The 19,068-nt window shown below is 39.1% G+C and overlaps 1 protein-coding gene across 3 annotated transcripts; it reads right to left on the reverse strand.

Annotated features, from left to right (window-relative positions):
* Positions 1 to 82: 82 nt before the first annotated feature.
* LOC101170695 (capZ-interacting protein) lies at positions 83 to 17,987 on the reverse strand. 3 transcript variants are annotated; one of them, XM_011482311.3, is made up of 7 exons: positions 17,836 to 17,987; positions 9,948 to 10,280; positions 3,750 to 3,836; positions 3,553 to 3,624; positions 3,227 to 3,289; positions 2,356 to 2,559; positions 83 to 1,903 (listed from the first exon to the last, which is right to left on the reverse strand). In XM_011482311.3, the coding sequence occupies exons 2-7, from the start codon at positions 10,035 to 10,037 to the stop codon at positions 1,493 to 1,495; spliced, it is 927 nt and encodes a 308-aa protein (XP_011480613.1). In that variant the 5' UTR covers positions 10,038 to 10,280; positions 17,836 to 17,987; the 3' UTR covers positions 83 to 1,492. The 3 variants fall into 3 exon arrangements, with proteins under 3 accessions (XP_011480613.1, XP_020563760.1, XP_011480614.1); XM_020708101.2 differs by having other exon boundaries at positions 3,227 to 3,292; positions 17,836 to 17,982; XM_011482312.3 differs by lacking the exon at positions 9,948 to 10,280 and having other exon boundaries at positions 3,227 to 3,292; positions 17,836 to 17,975.
* Positions 17,988 to 19,068: the final 1,081 nt, after the last annotated feature.

Genomic DNA, 19,068 nt, shown 5'->3' on the forward strand with positions numbered 1-19,068 from the left:
AAACACCTCTGAGCAAATTCTCTGCATAACTTTCTTTTTGTTTGCACCGTCGTAAAGCTCAAACATGACGTCACATAGGAACTTATTTCCATATTAAGAAAAGCTTTTTATTTAAACATTTCTTTGGATCTGAGCCACCCCACAGCAGCAGTTTCTTTTTATTTGCATAGAAAATTATTTAAGACATTGACCAACGTGCAGCAAAATAAAACTAGGCAAAGCAAAAGTTCTCAACTTAAAGTGATTTGCTATAATATTACACATGAATATATATGCAAACATGTAGAAAATCAAATATATTTTTCTCCTATTTGTTCTTATTTTCAATAATGTGCTTACAGTCTCCAGATATGGAAGTGCACTGTCAACAAGTCTTTGACTTGTTTTTTATTTTTTTTAAGTCAAAAAAAGGTTTAGCAGTCATGGAATCACTCACAACAAACTTCCTGCAATCACAGATACAGTATTAACTGCCATGGTGATTATAGTTTGCAGTCCACGTGACAGGTTTGGAAAACCACCAGGAGAGGGCGACAGCGAAAAAAAAGGGAATGAAGACCCACTCCGATTAAAATCCTGTTTTTTAAATATGTTCTTCTGGCATTTTTCTGATTATGGAGGAGAAATATAAAAAAAATCTTATTATTTCTTTATTCAAATTGTAGAGAATCAAGAGCAGACGAAAAATGCAATTTAAAAAGACGTAGAAAATGTGTTGTGTGGGCCACAAGCTCCCTGCACGGCTCTAATCTGATGCATCCGCTTGTAGACGACTAGATCCATGTACGTCTGCGTTTTCCACATCTGAGCTGACATCTGGATCCAAACTGTACGGCTGAATAGCTCCGATACGGCTCGCCATTTTTGCTTCACCTCTACTGTTTGGCTACATTCACACCGTCCTCTGCAATCAATCCGCGTTCAAACTCTTGTGTTCACGCGTTAAAACTACATTTCTATTTGATTTTTCTACAACCGTTTTCAGGCTCTATGCAGAAATGGATCCATTAAAAGTTAAACCAGATCCCACTTTGACCAGTCAGGGGCTCTGATTTGGTTGTTTCACGGAGGTGCCAACTGTTTGCCAGTGACTGCTTCGACATTTCACACCAAGCCTCTTCCAACTTTAGGTGGTGGACATGTGCTAGGAAACAGTGAAACAAAAAGAAGAAGCCCCTTCCTGCCTTTGACCACCGTGGGCCAAAGGTGCGTTCAAGAACGCGCTGAACACGCAGTGTGAATGTTCTATTAGAGTATGAGAGGCTGTAAGCTGTAAACAGCTTGCTGTGCACCAACAGCTCCACAGGTTTTTATGTTGTTTTTTTTTTAAATTTTGGATAAAAACAGCATGATCATAATTAAAAGACCACTGGCGCTGCTTTGAAAATAGCTCAAAGATGGTCGGAGTGGGTCTTTAACTGTTATAAGGGACATTTTTCAATAAAAGCACAGAATAACTTACTTTTCTGGTTTTGATCTTTTATGTAAACGTTCATGAATCATTTTTTGTCTCCTGAAGCGCCTCTTCCTGCCGCTCCTCTGTCTTAACATCAACCTGTATCTGTTCAACAGACTCAGAAGACAGCTGTTCCTCCTCCAAATCCTCTGTGCTCTTTACTTGTTCCTCCTCCAGATCCAGGGCTGGCCTGTTGTCTGGGTCACTCTGTGTTGTCCCAGCCTCTGTCTTTTCGCAGTCCTCCTCCTTGTTTTTGGTTTTCCTCTCACTGCCCGTGTGCGCAGATTCCGGTTCCTCTGTCAGGACGCTGAAGGTCTGTTCCTCGTTCCGGTTTTCTTTCAGTTCACTCGGGGACGGATCCCTTAGGGGGGCTTCCACCTCGTCTCCGGTGGACCTCCTGTGCTGTCTTGTGGGCGGTCGCCTCTTGAAAGACAACCGTGCACGGGTCTGCGTAGAGAAAATGGAAGAACTTAAGGGATACTAAACCCAGTAAAATCTGGCATTTGTATTTAAAAAAAAAAGCAGAAACTATGATAAAATCCTATTTTTCTTTGCCCAAATGAATTCAGCAAACTTCCCAAATCTTGTTAGAGTTTGCGTGAGAGCATCAAACGAGCAGCACATGGAGAATCTAACTAGGCTAAGGGGATTATGACTTCAATCCTTATCCAGGACCTGCTTAAACTGAAGGTGCACAGTTCAAGGTGCACACAGGTGTGGAAGATGAGCTGTGACATCACAGCTCAGTGGGCGAATAGCGTGAGGAAGGTTTCACATGTTTCAGAAGCAAAACTTCCTCTTGCATACATAGTTAAGTGGGATTCAAGTTTTCGAAACAACACAAAAAAAGCGCTTGAATGTCAACAGACAGACCAAGTCGGTGCTCTGGCTGCGTTTACCTTGTTGAAGCTCGGCAAAGTGGCGCCTTCGGGGGGGCTGTCGAAGCTGACAGGATCTTCCTCTTCGCTGGGCTGATGTGACGGTCGCAGAGTGGGGCTGAGGGGACAGCAGGGGGTGGTGGGGGTCAGTGTCGGCGGCTGCAGCTTTCCCTCCGGACTCTTGGCTGAAGGCAGCAAAGCAGTGGGTGACAGAGCCAGGTTGGCCTGCAAGATAAGAAAGGCTGAGCGAGGTCACCTCCTGCAGATGTTGCACGAACAAACCTTTATTAGTTTCAAAAACAAGCAAAACTTAACATTTTTGCGTATAAAAAGTGTTTTAGCACACATTGAAATATATTAAGAGATTCAGCATCAATTAGTAAGTAAGTAGCAATGCAAAAAACAGTGCAAAGGTAAAACAAATATAAAAAAAAACACATTTTCCTTTAATGGGACCTGGGAACTGTTCACTTCACAACCCAGATTTCCTTGTAAGAAAGCAAAAACTCGCTTGGATGTGACGACCCAGCAAATAAAATCCAAAATCTGCCTCCCAAAGTGACATTGAGTTCGACTGAGAGGCTCCTACCTGCACAGGGGAGAACAGGAAGAGGGAGAACCGGCAGCCTTTCTGTCCCATGGCTGCCCAGACCTGTAAACTGCCCGCTAAAAGATCTAAAGTGACGAGTTTGAGAGCTTCAGCAGAACCTCTGTGGCCCAAGATCCAATAAGCTCATTAATCTGAGCTGGCTGATCAGGGGACAAGCCCCTCCTCTTGTCTCCATATGTCTATGAGCAGCCAGATGCACCGGCTGAGACGCACCAGAAGGGGGCAGCAAAGGCTTAAACAACCACACCATTCAGGATCAAAGCTTTTCAAAGATGCACCAACCTGGAGTCTCTCAATGATGGCAGAGTTCTTCATCTTTGTGTGAGGCTTCGCTGAGACCGAGTTCTTCTGGAAAACATAAAGAGATCAGGACATTCAGGTTTTTCTGGTGGTGCACACGTGCAGACAGGCAGGTCTGATCCCCGGTTTAACAAGCAGAAGAAACACAGAATACTGCAACTACTGCATCAGGGAAGCAGTTTAAGCATTTTGCTCCTTAGAAAACAAAAAACTATTTATCAAAATGCTACACAGACACAATAAAAAACATTTAGCAAAAGTTAAAAACTCTAAAATGACAGACAGACAGACAGACATTAATCTCTCACTTCTGACTCCTCATTTTCATGTGTTTGATGCTGTAACTTCAGGGAACACGGAGGTCGCTTTCGGAATGGAGTCTAAAAATGGAGGAAGAAGAGGCAGCGTCTGTTATCACAAGCAGATTTTATGTACTTGATCTTAAAGATATGCTGCTTTGTGCATAAAAGTGACACTTTTGCTTTATAGCGTTGTGGATGAGTACCTCATCATTTGAGTTGGGCACTGGCAGGAAATGGCCTTTCAACCTCCCGGCCAGCTCAGCCACAGATGGCTTGGATGGAGAATCCTTCTGTAAAAAGGAAGGAAGTTATGACAAATAATGACCAATTAGACTAATTGTTTCTCCGGCATTGAAAGAAGCCTGGTTTTTGCCTTAGGTTTATATCACAAAAAGTCCCACTCCGATCATCTTTAGGAGTGAACCTTCTTAACCCATGTGCAATCCTATGGGTCCAGATGACCCAATCCTTAAATTGACGTGTTGTCCTTACCACGACACAGGTGGATAAAGGTAAAGAAGATTTCATGTCATCCATGAACACCAGTGAAGATCACATATTGAAGAAAAAAGCTTTAGCACACTGTCTTGTGGGGTCTAGATGACCCAACTCCCAATGTTAAAGTGCCTAGGATAGCACAAGCGTTAAAAGCGTTCCCAGTGTTCTGTTGATTATGATTATGCAGATTTCAGCCAAATTCTAAGACTGAGTTTCTTCAGAGCAGCAGTAGTTCATTAGAGATTTACCCTTTGAGTTGTGGAACAGACTTTTAGCATGGAGCAAGCCCACCCCACTTCCTGTTATCCATCCATTTGCACGCTCTCCCACTAGCTTACACCCCCTCCCAACCCCAACCCAACAAAAGTATGCAAGTTTTCAACCAGATGCCAGCTCAGAGGAAAATGAAGATGTCCATGGATTTGACTATCTACAAGCAGAGGCATTGGAATGGAGCAGAGCAGGGAGCTTGTGGCCCGCCGATTGTAGTTTCTACATCACAACTACAAGCTTTTTTTTTTTCTCTGTTCCCAATTCAAACTGATTTGAATAAAAAGATACTCAGAAATGCCCCTTTGAGCTTAATATTCTTTAAATTTGTGCTCAATAATCAGAAAAATGCCACAAGAACATGTTAAAAACACCAATAACACTCATTTTCATGGGAGTGAATGTTTTTTTTGTCCATAATTTGTAATTGCCACTGTAACTCTGACCTAAAACTTCTTAAACATTTCCAAGAACACATGGATGATTTAAGAAACACGGAGGCTTACGGTCTCTTTGGAGAAACTCTCAGAGACACACAGGAAGTGAGCGCACAGCTGTTCAGCGTCATGCCTGACAGCGAGGACCTAATTGTTATCGCCTCTTGGCCTCCTTCTGTTTTGTTGGTCTCTCCCAGTATTCCCAGGCTGATTGTGAAGCAGCCCCCCTCCACAGTTCCCTTTGAAGACGACTGATTTGCCCCACAGATTTGCCGCCTTAGTGATAAGTTGGCGTCAGGGTGGAACGTGCACACATGTGAAAGTACTTGAGTGTTTTCTTATCCCAGGTAATGTTTGTGCACCGAGCGGTCAGACATTTGTTTGTGTCTGCAGGCCAGGCTTGGCCAGGATGGATCTAATTCCCATACGTCATACTTAATGCCTCCTGCCCCTCCATTCTGGTGCCGCTGGTTCTCCTCCCATGCTCTCTCTCTCTCTGTTTGCACTTCCGTCATACTTTGACTGACCACTTAAAAGCTCATGGATCTTCTCACAGCTCTGTCACAATTCCTGGGTGTGCACTACCAGTTCCCCACCCAGCTCCCAGCCTCCTCTCTGCTCCTTTTGGACCTCTTCCCAAGAAAACACGGATCTCTAAGGCGATGCAGACGCACATTCCACGCTTTGTTTTCATTTTCTCCATCAGATCTCACCATGACTTCACCACCTTGCTCCCTCCGCCCAGCCTGGAGCTGGCAGCCTGAGCCCCAGCTTCTCTTTGTCGCCTCAGCTCCTGGCTCCCATGAGCAACAACCCCCAGACACCCCCACCTCCTTCCATTTTTCAGCTAAAAATCTCATAGTTAACTCTTTCCTGTCAGTCAAAGACAGACACCTCCTCCACTAAAAACCACAACATTACAAGCAAAGACAGCGAGGCTCTTTTTGAAAAAAAAAAAAAGCTCCGACATTTTTGGTAAAACAAAAAAAGTACTGACTGCTCATTTAGGGAAGAGAAAATGTTTAGATGCAGCAAAAAAAAAAAAAAAAACCTGCATTTCTTTTGCATTTACTTCCTTTCAAATGTGACCTAAGATGTAACAGAAACACTTCTGATCAGTCTAGCAGCTAAACCATGGGTCAGCAACCTTTAGTGCTGAAAGAGCAAAATGTAGTGAAAGTCTCACATCACCTTTTACTAAAATTCATTTTGATAAACCCTTTTGTGGCCATTAAGTCATTCATTTTTTTAAATGTAGCTTAAAATATTTACAACTATTGAGTTCTAAAAGGGTTATATTTCTATTGTAGGCTATTATTTTTGACAGCACACACAAGTTTCTTTCAAAATAAAATACTTCCTGTAGATTTACTTGTAGGTTTACTTAAAAGCTTTGCCTCTACACAGCAGCTAGACATAAGATACAAAAAGTTTAAAATGTATTTAACAGGTTTATTACAATATACCACTTTGACAGTAGATCAAACCTTTTCCCATCATTTTTGCTGACATGCATGCATTTAGGAGGACTGGTTTAGCTCTAAATGTCTCTTAATTTAGTGTAACGTCAGCTGTGACAGTTTTTTGTCATTTTATGGAAATATTGCCATTTAGTAAAATATTTATATTAATAGAAAAGTTAAAGCTTTGTTGGATTTCATTCAAAAAGAAAGAAACCTGCGGTGAATTACCCGACCCACCCTAATTTTTGAAATGCCTTTATGTCAGGATGAATGACTAGTCGAGACCTGCAGATGTAACTTGTAAGGTATTGTTAGCATCCACTGAAACGTATGTTTGCCCTGTCTATTTTACCTTCCTCTCTTTAGTCATGGAACCTGAAATGAAGCAGATTTGGTTTTTATCGCACTCTTAAGTTTTTTGGTGTTTTTAACGTAGTCTTGTAGCATTTTTCTCATGATGGAGAACATGTATAAACAAAATTAGTATTAAAACTGCATTTCTGAGTAATTATTTATTCAAATCGTGAGCAGATGAAAACCCGCTGTTTGAAAAAGCTCTTAGTTGTGAGGCAGCAACTAAAATGGGCGGGGCCAAAGTCTCCCTGCTCCGATCCATTCCGATGCATCTACTTGCAGACGAATAGACACAGTAACATCTTCATTTTTGTCGTCCAAGCTGGCATCTGGCTCAAAACTGTATGGCTGGATAGCTCTGGTATTGCTCGCCATTTTTGTTGCACCGTGCAGTAATGTTAGCTTGAGGTTGAGAGGGGCTTTAAGCTAGGGAGAGAGAGTGTGAAAAAATGAATGATGGGGTATCGGCGCGCTTTGAATTTCTGGGGAATTTCTTTATGAAGTACTGCCGCTCTGCCAAAAATATGTCTTAAAAAACTACTTATTTTGGCTAAAAAGTGCATAATCATAATTAAAAGACCACTGAGAACGTTTTTCCAATCGATAAAACTTTAGTCTAAGAGGGACTAATTTGTCAATTTTCGGGGCACATTATGTTTTCTAGAAAAAAGAAAAACAACAGGAATAACCCAGCAGTCGCCCAAAAAATACTTAGTAAAGAGAAAAATTCTTTAAAGTAGAGCAGCCATAGCTGCTACATTCCATGTGATTCATCATACATGTGATTCTTTATATGTTTATATTGAAATTGTCAGCAGCTACCTTCATTCTCTGTCTCTAAAACCCTCAAATCAAGTCAGAAATCTAGGGGTAATCATGGACTCTGACCTGAACTTTAACAGCCATATCAAGTCAGTAACATCAGCGGCATTTTACCACCTGAAAAACATTGTCAAAATCAAAAACATAGTGTCAAAGCCAGACCTGGAGATACTTATTCATGCATTTGTCTCCAGCAGGTTAGACTACTGTAACGGCCTGCTCACCGGCCTCTCCAAACGAGCTGTAAAACAGCTTCAGTACATCCAGAATGCTGCTGCTCGAGTCCTGACCAAAACCAGGAAGTATGATCACATTAGTCCTGTGCTCAGGTCTTTGCACTGGCTCCCTGTAACTCAAAGAATAGACTTCAAAGCAGCTCTGCTTGTGTACAAGTCTCTCCATGGCCACGCACCAAAGTACATCTCTGACATGCTAGTGCCATATAAACCATCTCGTACTCTGAGGACCTCAGGGACCGGCCTCCTGTTGATTCCCAGAGTCAGAACTAAACAAGGGGAATCAGCGTTTCAATATTCTGCAGCTAAAATCTGGAACAGCCTCCCTGAAGGCGTAAGACAGGCCTCTTCTGTGTTCATGTTCAAATCTAGACTTAAAACATTTCTGTTTAGCCGTGTATATGACTGAAAGGTCCTATCTGCACCTTTCTTTCCTTCCTTTCTTTTAAATCTTTTTTTTTCTTCCTTTTCTTTTAAAGTAAATTTTATGTTGATTATTTCTATGATTTATTGTGATTTTAATGCATTTTTCTGTTTTGTGAAGCACCTTGAATTACTTTGTGTACGAATTGTGCTATACAAATAAACTTGCCTTGCCTTGCCTTGCCTTGCCTATATTTTGCATTTCTACAACTTCAATAAAATGATGAAATTGGGCATTCACAATTTGGATCAGTGCAGCTGATGTTTATGGCCTTCAGCAAAAACCACTTACCAAAAGAAAACATGTTTCCGGGATATGAAGAGGAAGTTTTGAAATAATTATGGGATGGCCACAGGATTTATGGCTTGGCGGCCATTTAGCATCAAACTTTGAAATTTGGCAATTTTCACATCATCTCACAACATGGGGAAAGAAAACCTTTGTGTTTTACCGACATGTCACCAGCTTAAGTCTGCAACCAAAGTTATGTTGACCTTTGATTTCAGGAAGAGACCGCCATCTTGACTTTTGTGAAAAATAAATAAATTAATTAAAAAAATAATAATAAATTACCTTTAGTACATGCTACAATTTTGAACTCCTCCTAGGGATTTTGATCTATCCTCTTCTAACTCCTCAAGCATCAATACTTGGACAAAATTGTTGGTTTTAAAGTTTGTAGATTTTGAACGGCGTTAGCGAGGCACGCTAGAAAAACGTGGCGTTCCCCTGTTGCTCACTCATTTTTTACCGAAATGTTGTAAAAAGTGTAATACTCAAATCCTTGGCTCAATCTAAACAACGCAATGTGACATGATATTACTGTATTAGGGAAGTGGGCGTGGCTAACAAAAAACCTCTGTTGTCAAGGAAACAAAAGTGTACTTTTGCAGATTCTTCTAACAATGACATAGACCTGTTCAGCACCCCCAGCTGACCAAAAAATAAAATGGTTGCTATGGAGATAAACAAAAAAGTCCATAGAAAAAAAGCCGCCCTTTTGAAAAAAACGGAGGCAGACAACTCCTGCGGGCCATACAACGCCGCTCAGAGCTTTAATCAGACTCTTTGAGTTTTAGTAATGCACAACAAAATCTTTCATATAAATAGGCATGCTAGTCACTAAAAGGTCTAAATGAAAGAAGAAACACACACATAGCTCATAGATGGTTGTCAGTGTTGCACGCGCTTCACTCCACTGGTACCCCAGGTCTGGATGTGAAATACTGAGAAAGTATGTTTCCTCTGCAGAAGAGAGCTATTCCTATAAGAGACTATTTCTGGGGCTGTGGTCCTGGGAAAGCCACTGATCTGGTCAGACGGCCTGGATCGCAGCTCTGCTCCGTAACCCTCAGTCCTCAGAGAGTGTCCCGAGGTTTTCTGGACCATATGTGAAACGTCTTGTTGACAAGCATGCAGAGCAACTGAGCATGCCTAAACAAGGACATGATTAACCCCAACTGCATGCGGTTTCACCATGTGATCAAACTTCTAAAAACCTCTGGGAACCCTCCAGTTCCTGTAGAATCAAACTGCCGAATGCAGCAATAATTTAAGATGAAAAATTTTTTATATTCATCTGCCGTTCTTAAACAAGTCTGAGGCTGTGTATAAATGAAGACACGAGGTTCACTGTATGACCTGCAATTGAGCGATGGAGCAATCGCACAAAGCAAGCTTTTATTCATTCCTGTGATTCCAATTTTCAGAGGCAGAAGAGAAATATCACATGAGACTGGGCTCAGTTGATTCTCCCACATTTGCTCGCTAGACGAGCTGCTGTCACAGAAGCAGGCCTTGAAATCCAAACACTGATCAAGTTTAAAACAAGTTTTTGAAACGGCTTCAATGACCCAAAGTAAAGACTGTTCAGGAGAAGAATAAAAAGAATGCGCACCTGTTTGTCCAGATCGGATACTAAAGAAGTCCTGCCATTGTTTTGGTGCTGGTTTGACGCCCGTAGCAGGTTCTGACAGAGTGAAACCATCACAATAAACAGCTCAAGGAGCTCCTTTCTGCGCACGCTTGTTCAGCCTTAATAAGCCTAAAACCACTTCCTTCATGCCATATGCCATCTCAAAACAACGTTATGGGTTCTTCTGGAAATCACTCATTTCTGCTGCAAACCCTGGAAAAGAACCTTGTGTGAACCCAGAGTGATGTGGGAAATCCACCCACAAGCTGCTGGATGACCATGGAGCAGGAACTGCATGTACCACAAGGCATGAATCTAAAAAGAAAACACACGTTTTGAATATTATTTAATTATGTTGTCACTCATTGACATTAAAAACACTTTTTTGGTGCCATTTGTTTGACAGATTTAGAAAAATGAGAAAGAATGAATTTGTAAACATCCAAGTTACTTTTTGGGTGTTTCTTACAGTTTACATATATTATCTGCCTTGGCAGAAACCATCCGCTCATCAGATGTTTGCTGCGATTGACAGGTCACATGGGAAAAGACGAGATGGCGTTTTGCTCATACGATTCACATGAATCCCAGATGTATATCTGAGAAGATCTTCAATCATCCAGGGTGAATTTCTCTTGTGCTCTTCTGAAGAACAAAACCCGTTTTCCCACATGAACCTGAGCTGCATCCGCGGACACCATCATTGGAACCAATCCTAACATAAAAACCATACGATTTATTATTAAAATTCCCCAACATTTTCTTTCCATAGGTCTATATTGCCTGTTTAACAATCTAGGATCACATCTTAGAGTTCTTTTTAATACGTCATTTCCTCTTCATGATTTTCATAAAAAACCTAATAACCATTAGATATTTTACTTTTAAAACCGTTTATATTTTAATAAATAATTTTATCATATTTCCGGCTTATTTTATGTAGAAGTTATGAGTAATATTTTACACATTTTTTGTCAATTTTTCTTTTTTCAATGATGACTTTAAGTTTAATTTTTCTAAATAAATGTGCAAATTTATAAACATATATATATATATATATATATATATATATATATATATATATATATATATATATAAAAACATATATATATATATATATATATATATATATATATATATATATATATATATATATATATATATATATATATATTTAATAAGCAACCTTTCATATTATTTAAAATTTTCATGCAGAATAGTCGTAAAAAATAGAGAACAGCAAAATCTTCTTGGCAAAATGTGGTACAATTAAAGGATAAAATCAGCATTCAGTGAAGTTTGAGGATGTCTGAGTGGAGAATTTTGAGGGGCACAGAAAGTCTATTAAAAAACAATTTACTACACCTACCAGACTGTTTACCAATGCTTACAAATGCTGTGTATTAAAAAAATAAAACCCACTACCGTCTATAGATGAATGCTTTGATGAAAGCCACTAGAAAAGTCTGTTTCTCTTAACTGCTCAGCTTTCCTTTATCTTCTCTGCAGCCCCCATCCCACCATCAATATCTCTTCACCACACATGAACCACTGCAGCCCAGGCGTACACCGAGGAATGATAACCGGCCTCAGAAGTGGAACCATGAGCGCAGCATGAGTCTCAATGATGGCGGCGTACAGTTTAACAAACAACAAAGCTGGCTTTGGCTTAAAAAAAAAAAAATTACAGACCTACGACCTTCGATGGAAATTGTGTTTTTTCTTTTTTTTTTAACACGTTGTTGTGGCATTTTTCTGAAATATATAAAGAAAATTAGTCTTAAAATTGCACTTTGAGTATTTCTTCACTCAAATAAGTATTTTTTCTAAAATGATCGTACTTCTTGAATAGAGAATACAATGGGCGGGCCACAAGCACCTTGATCCACTCCGCAAAAGGGGAGGGGTAAGGGGGCAGGCTTGCCTCAACTTAGTGGTCCCGCCCACAACTCAGAGGTTAATTTCTAACGAACAACAGCCGCTCTGCAGAAACTATGTCCTGGAAAACGACACAGGTTTTTTGATAAAAATAACACTCATAATTAAAGTATATATAACTCCATTACTGTCCTCTTGGCTCCCAGTTGAATTTAAATTTGATTCTAAATTGTTTACTTCTAGTTTTCAGAGCCTGTCGTGGACAGACTGTTGCATGCATTTCTGACCTTTTAACCCCCTTCTCTTCGGCCCGTCCCTGAGATCTTCAAACCAAAGGGATTTACAAATTTCAATCACCCGCTTTAAACTAAAGGAGACCTTGCCTTTCAAGCTGTTGTATCTCATCTTCAGAAACACCCTACCTTTGTCATTACACAAGATCGACTCCATTGAGTGTTTTAAAAGTCAAGACGTTTTTCTTCAGAAGAGCTTTTAGTTCATCCAATTGTGTCTTTTATTGTGTTTTACTTTATTTTTTACTATGTTTTACTTTGTCTGTTATATGTCTATGGTGATTGGTTGTAATTTGAGGTGATTTTACTATTGTGAAACACTTTGTGATTTATATCTGAGAAAGTTGACATAGAAAAAAAAACGGACTCACTTACAAACCCACTGGGAACGCTTTTAAAACAAGTGACAAGATCTTCCAAGTGGGACTGCTGGACCACACTAAATAGGGTGCTGTGTGCAATGTGCAGATTCAACTTTTACCTTACAGTTTTGCAATTTATTTATGTAATGTATAAAGTACAATCATGCTTTTTTTTTAAACAGTCACATTATTTATTGCATCTCCATCTGTGGACTAAACTGCAAAATTTGTATTTGAACTCATTGGAAGGTGCATCATGTTCTTCTGATTCAACTCATTAGGAAATGCGTTTAAGCATTTGACTATTAAGGTTTTGAAGAATGTATGTAATTAGATAAAGAAAGAACCATGTGAGTTCAGTTCAGTCAAACAGCAACAAAAGTTAGTTTTTGTGTGTGTTTTTGCTCTGTTATCCTTGGGGAAACAAAAAAGAAGACATGAAAAACAACTGCTGTGTAATTCCATCCTTAAGGACCCATCAGAGATCTCCGTTTCATTTATAATACAGCTGGCATTTGTGAGAGTGAAGGTAAAAAGGAAAAAAGAAGAAACCTTAAAGAAATGTCAGAACTCTAAAGATGAAAGGTGTGTGATATCAGAGGCTTTAAGATGACATTTGACCTTCTATCGTAATTCTATTTTGTTTGTTTTTTCTAAACCAGCCTGAACCAGAGGATATTTTACACACAAATGCGTGGTTTGCAAACACATTTCACTAATGCTTCACTGCGTGTTTCATTGAGTTTCTCCACTGCTGTGTGCTCTTTGAATCCTGCCTGGAAGAACATCTCGCACAAAAAAGAAAAACCATGTGGTTTATAAAGAGAAGCTTATGAATGAATGGAAGTTGTCCTGATTTATTAAACAAAAGATAAAAACCTGCCTAAATCACTGAAACAAAATGTCAGAACAATCAGCTCTAAATGATTTAGAGTCACAGAGTGTTGAGCGAAATTATCTGGATTCATTTGGGAATTAAATACTGTATGAGACAATGAAAATATGGTACGTTGATTCTAGTTTATTACCTTTTCCCGTACAAATACTCTGAGCTCATTGCACCAGAGGGGCACGATGAAGACAATATTCAAATAAATATATTTTGGCTTAATGCATGTGATTTCTTTCAAATTGAATGTCGATAGTTTGTTCACTTGTTCACAAATTTGTTTACGAATGATCAATAAAGTTTCAACAACAAAGAAAGCAATGATCAGCTCTGTCCAAATTCCCTCCATAACCCCTACAAGGTTACATGGTGCGAAACTACCCAATGCCCTGAATTTCCATGCAATTCAGAGACATCTCACATACTTTCATTGTTTTCTTTTTCAAATGCCAAATGACGTCATACATTTATTTATAAGGTTTTATAAGGACTATTTAGGAATCTACTGTGTTCCGATGGTGAAAAGATGGATGATTTATAAAAATATTAATTTCATGATAAACTGTTCAAACACAATGCATTGTGGTCTATATTCACCAATGCAGTGAGCATCAATGCACACACTATATGAGAACTGGACTGAGTGAGAGTAACGTCACCCATAGAAAATGGTTTATATTATCCTCCAAAGAAATTATATCAATTCGGTAGCCATTTTTACGCAATGACAGATGTTGACATGTTGGCGTCTGATGACGTCAGAATGCAGCCAATCAGAAGAGAGCCTGTTGGAGGGCCACACCCATACCATTTGAAGGTGGGCTCTTGAAAAGCAAACGTTCGACACATGACCACCTACTTTTTTTTTGAGACATCTGATTGGCCAGTTAATGACTTGAATAACTGGTACTACCAAAAAATTGTAATGAAATAAAAATTTGGATCAGAAAGAAAAGATTACCAATAGTAACAGAGCAAGAATGGTTATTCTGACCAATGGAATGACTGAGTAATAGCTTATTATTTCTCAATAGAAGTCTATGGCACTTTGACTTCCTGGAGCCACAGGGTACTTCCTGTTTGGAACACGAGGGAGAAGGGGTCACTCAATCCAGTTCTCATATACAGTCAATGATGCACACTAGTTTTTTGCAGAGGCTAAAATGCACTAACCAGGGAGCAGTAAGTGAATTTGGACAAAATGTAAGTTTTTTCAACTAAGTATTCCATGCAACAATTATAAATATATACATATATATTTTCAATGTTGTTTTTTATTACTTAATAATCAAACAGTAGTAATATTTTATGAGTTGTAGCATTCAAATGCATGTCTTGCAGGTAGCTATGGCCCTACTTGTCAGAGTATATTTGGCTCAGTTAAACGGCCAGAGGGTCAGTCCTGGCAGCATTGAAAGATGAGGAAAATCCTGTAGAAGTATCCTAACAAAGCTTGATGGCGTTTTCACATGTTTGTATGCCTGCAGGGTTTCTGCTGAATCCTCCCCTCTGAGGGTGTGAGCTTTGCCTCATCCCTGTGGTGTGACGCCATTTCACTGATGTACTGCTGTAAAGTAAAGGCGGAAAATCGGACTCATTAGTAAAGTTAGCAGTGCTGCCTATTATTGCTCCATTAACTTTACTGTGCATTACATAAGAAATGTGCGTGCCAGATGGTTGGCAAAATGATCCAGAGTCTTCACTCCTGCAGCTGTGGTGCTATTTTTCCATAAAATAACAAAAAACAAACTCAACAGTCCACAAAACACACATGGGTACAACGAAGATCCTCAGGTGCAAGCACCAAAAACACACACAACTTTCCAGGGTGTTGGCCTGCAAGCATGCAGCTCCAGCATAGAAGATTACTGCAGGTTTTCCATGCGTTAATATTGTCCCAGGACTGAGAGGGTGGAGTGAGAGCTAGTGTGCGCTGGAGCTAAAACATGACATCTTCCAACATGTGATGTTATGAAACTGTGACACCAAAGAAATGTTTGACGTTACAAGGAACTCCTTTGTTAACAAACTGGAATGCTATAACAGGGCTGCCACGCACTGTTTTTTTTACATGCATGTCTACTAGTTTCCCAACTTTGCCTACAATGCTCACCTCTGAGAGACAAAATCTAGGCTTTGATTGACTAAATCTGACTGTAAGACAACTGGACTCAGCAAGTGTGACATCACCCAGAAAATGGTTTTACTTCTGGTTCTAACAAAATCAAGTGAGTTCAGTCGCTATTCTTTTGCAATGCTGCCATGTTGTAACCTGGGTGTCATCAGGAAGCTGAGGGTCAGTCAGAGTCAGTGTTTCTATGGCAACCACTTGCTAATCAGGAGTGAGCTTGTTGGAAGTCCACACCACTGAAAGCAGATTCGGGTGAATCTCTTAACGAAACATTTCAAACGTTTGAATGAGGGGCCAGCGGGCACCACAGATTGGCCAGTTTATACATTGAATAACTTGCAATAAAGAAAAAGAAATTAGGATTAGCAAGAAAATGTAGAACAATAATTAGCAGAGCAATAGCGGTAATTCCGAGAAATAGATAATATTTGTTTCTCTATGGAAGACAATGAGATTTTGGTTTCTTGGAACCAGTAGGTACTGTTTGCAACTTAAGGGCGGAGGGGACACTCAGTCCAGTTCTCATATACATTCAAAGCTTAACAAACCTGATCCCGGTGGCAAGTAAAGAAAGTCTAGTTAGCAAAGATGTAGAGTGGTAGATGTTGATAGTCAGCAGTTCTAATTCAGAAGATCGGATCAATTTATACAAAGCAGGAAGTTTCAAATCAAACACTCAAGAATAAAGCTTCAACATTGACAGGAGATGGTTATTATTTCCAGCTAACTATCACAAAGTAATGAATACTGATACTGCATCTGCACCGGATTACAAGGCACACCATCAGTGAGTAGTCTTTTTATGGAGTTATGTCATATTTTAGGTGCACTGAACTATCAAGCGCATTAAGCGAGACAAAAGAGTCATGGATTAGTCTGTCAGTCAGTCAAACTTCAATAACTGCATTCACAATAACTCTAGAACTTGTTTGTAAAATACCTCTTGAAATCGCTCTCAAAATGATCAGTAAACACAACGAGAATTAATCCACATATAAAATTCAGATTATTAGGTGTACTGTCATTTTTTTTTTTTTTAAAAAATTAAGGCTTATTAAGTGCACCTCATAGTGCTGAAAATATGGTATATAGATTTTTTTTTTTTTTTACTGCGCGATAAGATGTCATAATATGATATCCAAATTCTTGATCCTCTTTTCCTCCCTGAGACCCTGGTCCATCATGTCAAAAAGAAATGCATTCAAATCTAATTATTATAAATAAAGTTGAGCCTCAAATGCAAAAGGGGTTTATCTAAATATACACCTTGTCTGTATCAAGATTCCCAACTTTAACAGTAAAACTTGTCCAACATAAGAAGTCATCAGCGCTCATCTGTTTTCTCTGCTGCTAGACAGGACGAATTGAAGAAACAATGGTGTTAAAAATGCAACAGTCTTAAACTCAGGTTTGTATCAAAATGAGCTCATTGCAACAACAAACTATGATCTTTGGTAAAAAAAAAACTTTTAAAAGGTAATATATGAAATGTGTGGGGGCAGTTCTTACTGGATTACTTCCTTGCTCCTCAATTCACAGTGGAGGAAAGGAACTGGGTGTTTCTCTTCCTATTTTCCAAACAGCATAAAATACTTGAAAATGATCTTACAAGTCTTTTTTTAAACAGGGAGGAGACCTAAAACATGTGGCATTCACTGGCGGCTTCTCCTTTTGAAAAAAAAAATAAATTCTGACTTCGCAGCAAGTGACTGAAAACAGTTTGGCCTTTGAGAGGCTAAAACGACTCAGCATAATTACACAGAGGAAAATCGCTAATGGCTTTCTCTTCAGCACACAAGCTGTAACTCGTGACAGATGCTCTATCAGCTCCATTTCCTTCCTTGTACACTGCGGTCATTTGCTATGAAATTTGCCAGAAACCCAAGGAGAAAGGTTCAACCTCCTGCTGCTTTTGGTGACTCAAGTGGGTTCTTTAAGTGAGTTCCTGTGTATGTACAGCAAAACCAACCTTTCAAAAGATTTTTGAATAACAAGCTCAAAGAACAGGTTGCAACTTTGGGCCAAAACAAGGTGACAGTCACATGGCAGCTGAGCTATCAAGATTTTACAAAAGGACGAAATGGTAAAGTGATCAGTAGTCCTTAACTCCGTAAAAAGCAACAACAGAGCACACTATCGTGCTCTGTTGAAACTTAGAAGGTTTCACAAACAAGCCCCCTGAGACAAAGGCTTGCAAGACACAACTACAAAAACACTACAAACTTGTAAACTGAGCACATGTAATGTAAAGTTTCAAGGAGCTCACTCTGAAAAGTGAAAACCATCTTGCTAGAAAGTCTTGGAGTAGAATTCCTACCTCCATTCTGGGTATTCTGCCCAGGGGGACCCACTGGGGTTGTTTGGAATTGACTCCACGCCACTCGGGAAGAGAGTGATTCCACAGAGAAAGTCTGTGTTTATATCTGGAGCCAAATCAGCTGCATGGCAGTGGAGGAGGAGCAAACAAGTTGTACACAGAGAACTCCCTCTGTGCTGTCAAGTGGTTCTATTCTGGAATAAAACAACTTTCCTAAGATTTTCAAAATAAAATGTTGAATGAATGGCTTCTCATTTATTCATTTAGCTAGGAAAGAACCACTTTACAGATTTTTTATTGATGTGAACACATGTGACAGATATAATAAGACTATATTACAGTACCACAGCTTACTTGTTTGTGTAAAAAATAAAATAAATGATATGCGCAACATGTTGTTGCAGTTCTAATTATGCTTTCTTTAAATACAAATATTAAAAATATTAAGATACTTAATATTTTATTTTGTAACACAATTTTTCACATTACACAAACAAAGCATTTCAAAACAAAATGGTCAATTCACATGTCTCTTTTTTTCTTCTTTGCAAAAGCCAATTAACAACTCACTAAAATATACTGCTATGATAAAAATTTTGACTATTTTATAAAGAACTGTGTGTCTGTGTTGTATTCAAACCATTAATGTATCCTTTGGTCAACTTCAAGACAAATATCTGCCTATTTTTCAGGTTTTTCCAATCCACTTCATTAAAATTTTAAACATTGAAGTTTCTGATTTTGCTTATACCAAACTCTCATTTTGAGATGGTAATGTTTTGTATTTTAAAAAGATAAAGAGCTGTTATGCTGTTGTAGCTCAAATAAAGAATGTCATCCTAACATCAGAAAGAGCCAAACAATGTGCTCCATATATTATTGTTTAGATAATAAGAACTGTGTTGATGGAAGAGCAGGATCAAAGTGGAAACAGTTATCAACCTTTTTGATTGTTTTTACAACATATTTGTTGAAGTCTTTCTCTTTTTCTGCCACTGCATCATGATGTGTCTCCTTCTTGTGGTGAAAAGCAGAACTGCATTCCACCTATTTTAAAGAGAGATTCAAAGGACAACATGGGTACAAGTTCTGTCTGCCTGTACATTGAAATGATCCTGAACAAAACACTGAACCCCATGTTCACCCCATAGGTCAGGTTACTGATTTGCATACTGCCATTGGAGATTACAGATGTGTGTGAATGGCACTATGAAATGCTTTAGGCTTTAACAG

Source organism: Oryzias latipes, chromosome 13 (assembly GCF_002234675.1).
Source record: "Oryzias latipes chromosome 13, ASM223467v1".
Lineage (NCBI taxonomy): Eukaryota > Metazoa > Chordata > Actinopteri > Beloniformes > Adrianichthyidae > Oryzias > Oryzias latipes.

What these genes read in the sequence shown, in the direction of transcription:
- LOC101170695 (XM_020708101.2), bottom strand. Translation starts at nt 10,037, where the DNA reads ATGGTTTCACTCTGTCAGAACCTGCTACGGGCGTCAAACCAGCACCAA. An exon ending in TGCCCAACTCAAATGATGAG is followed by an intron (nt 3,625 to 3,749) that starts GTACTCATCCAC and finishes CTCCATTTTTAG; the next exon opens with ACTCCATTCCGAAAGCGACC. An exon ending in CTTTGCCGAGCTTCAACAAG is followed by an intron (nt 1,904 to 2,355) that starts GTAAACGCAGCC and finishes TTCTCTACGCAG; the next exon opens with ACCCGTGCACGGTTGTCTTT.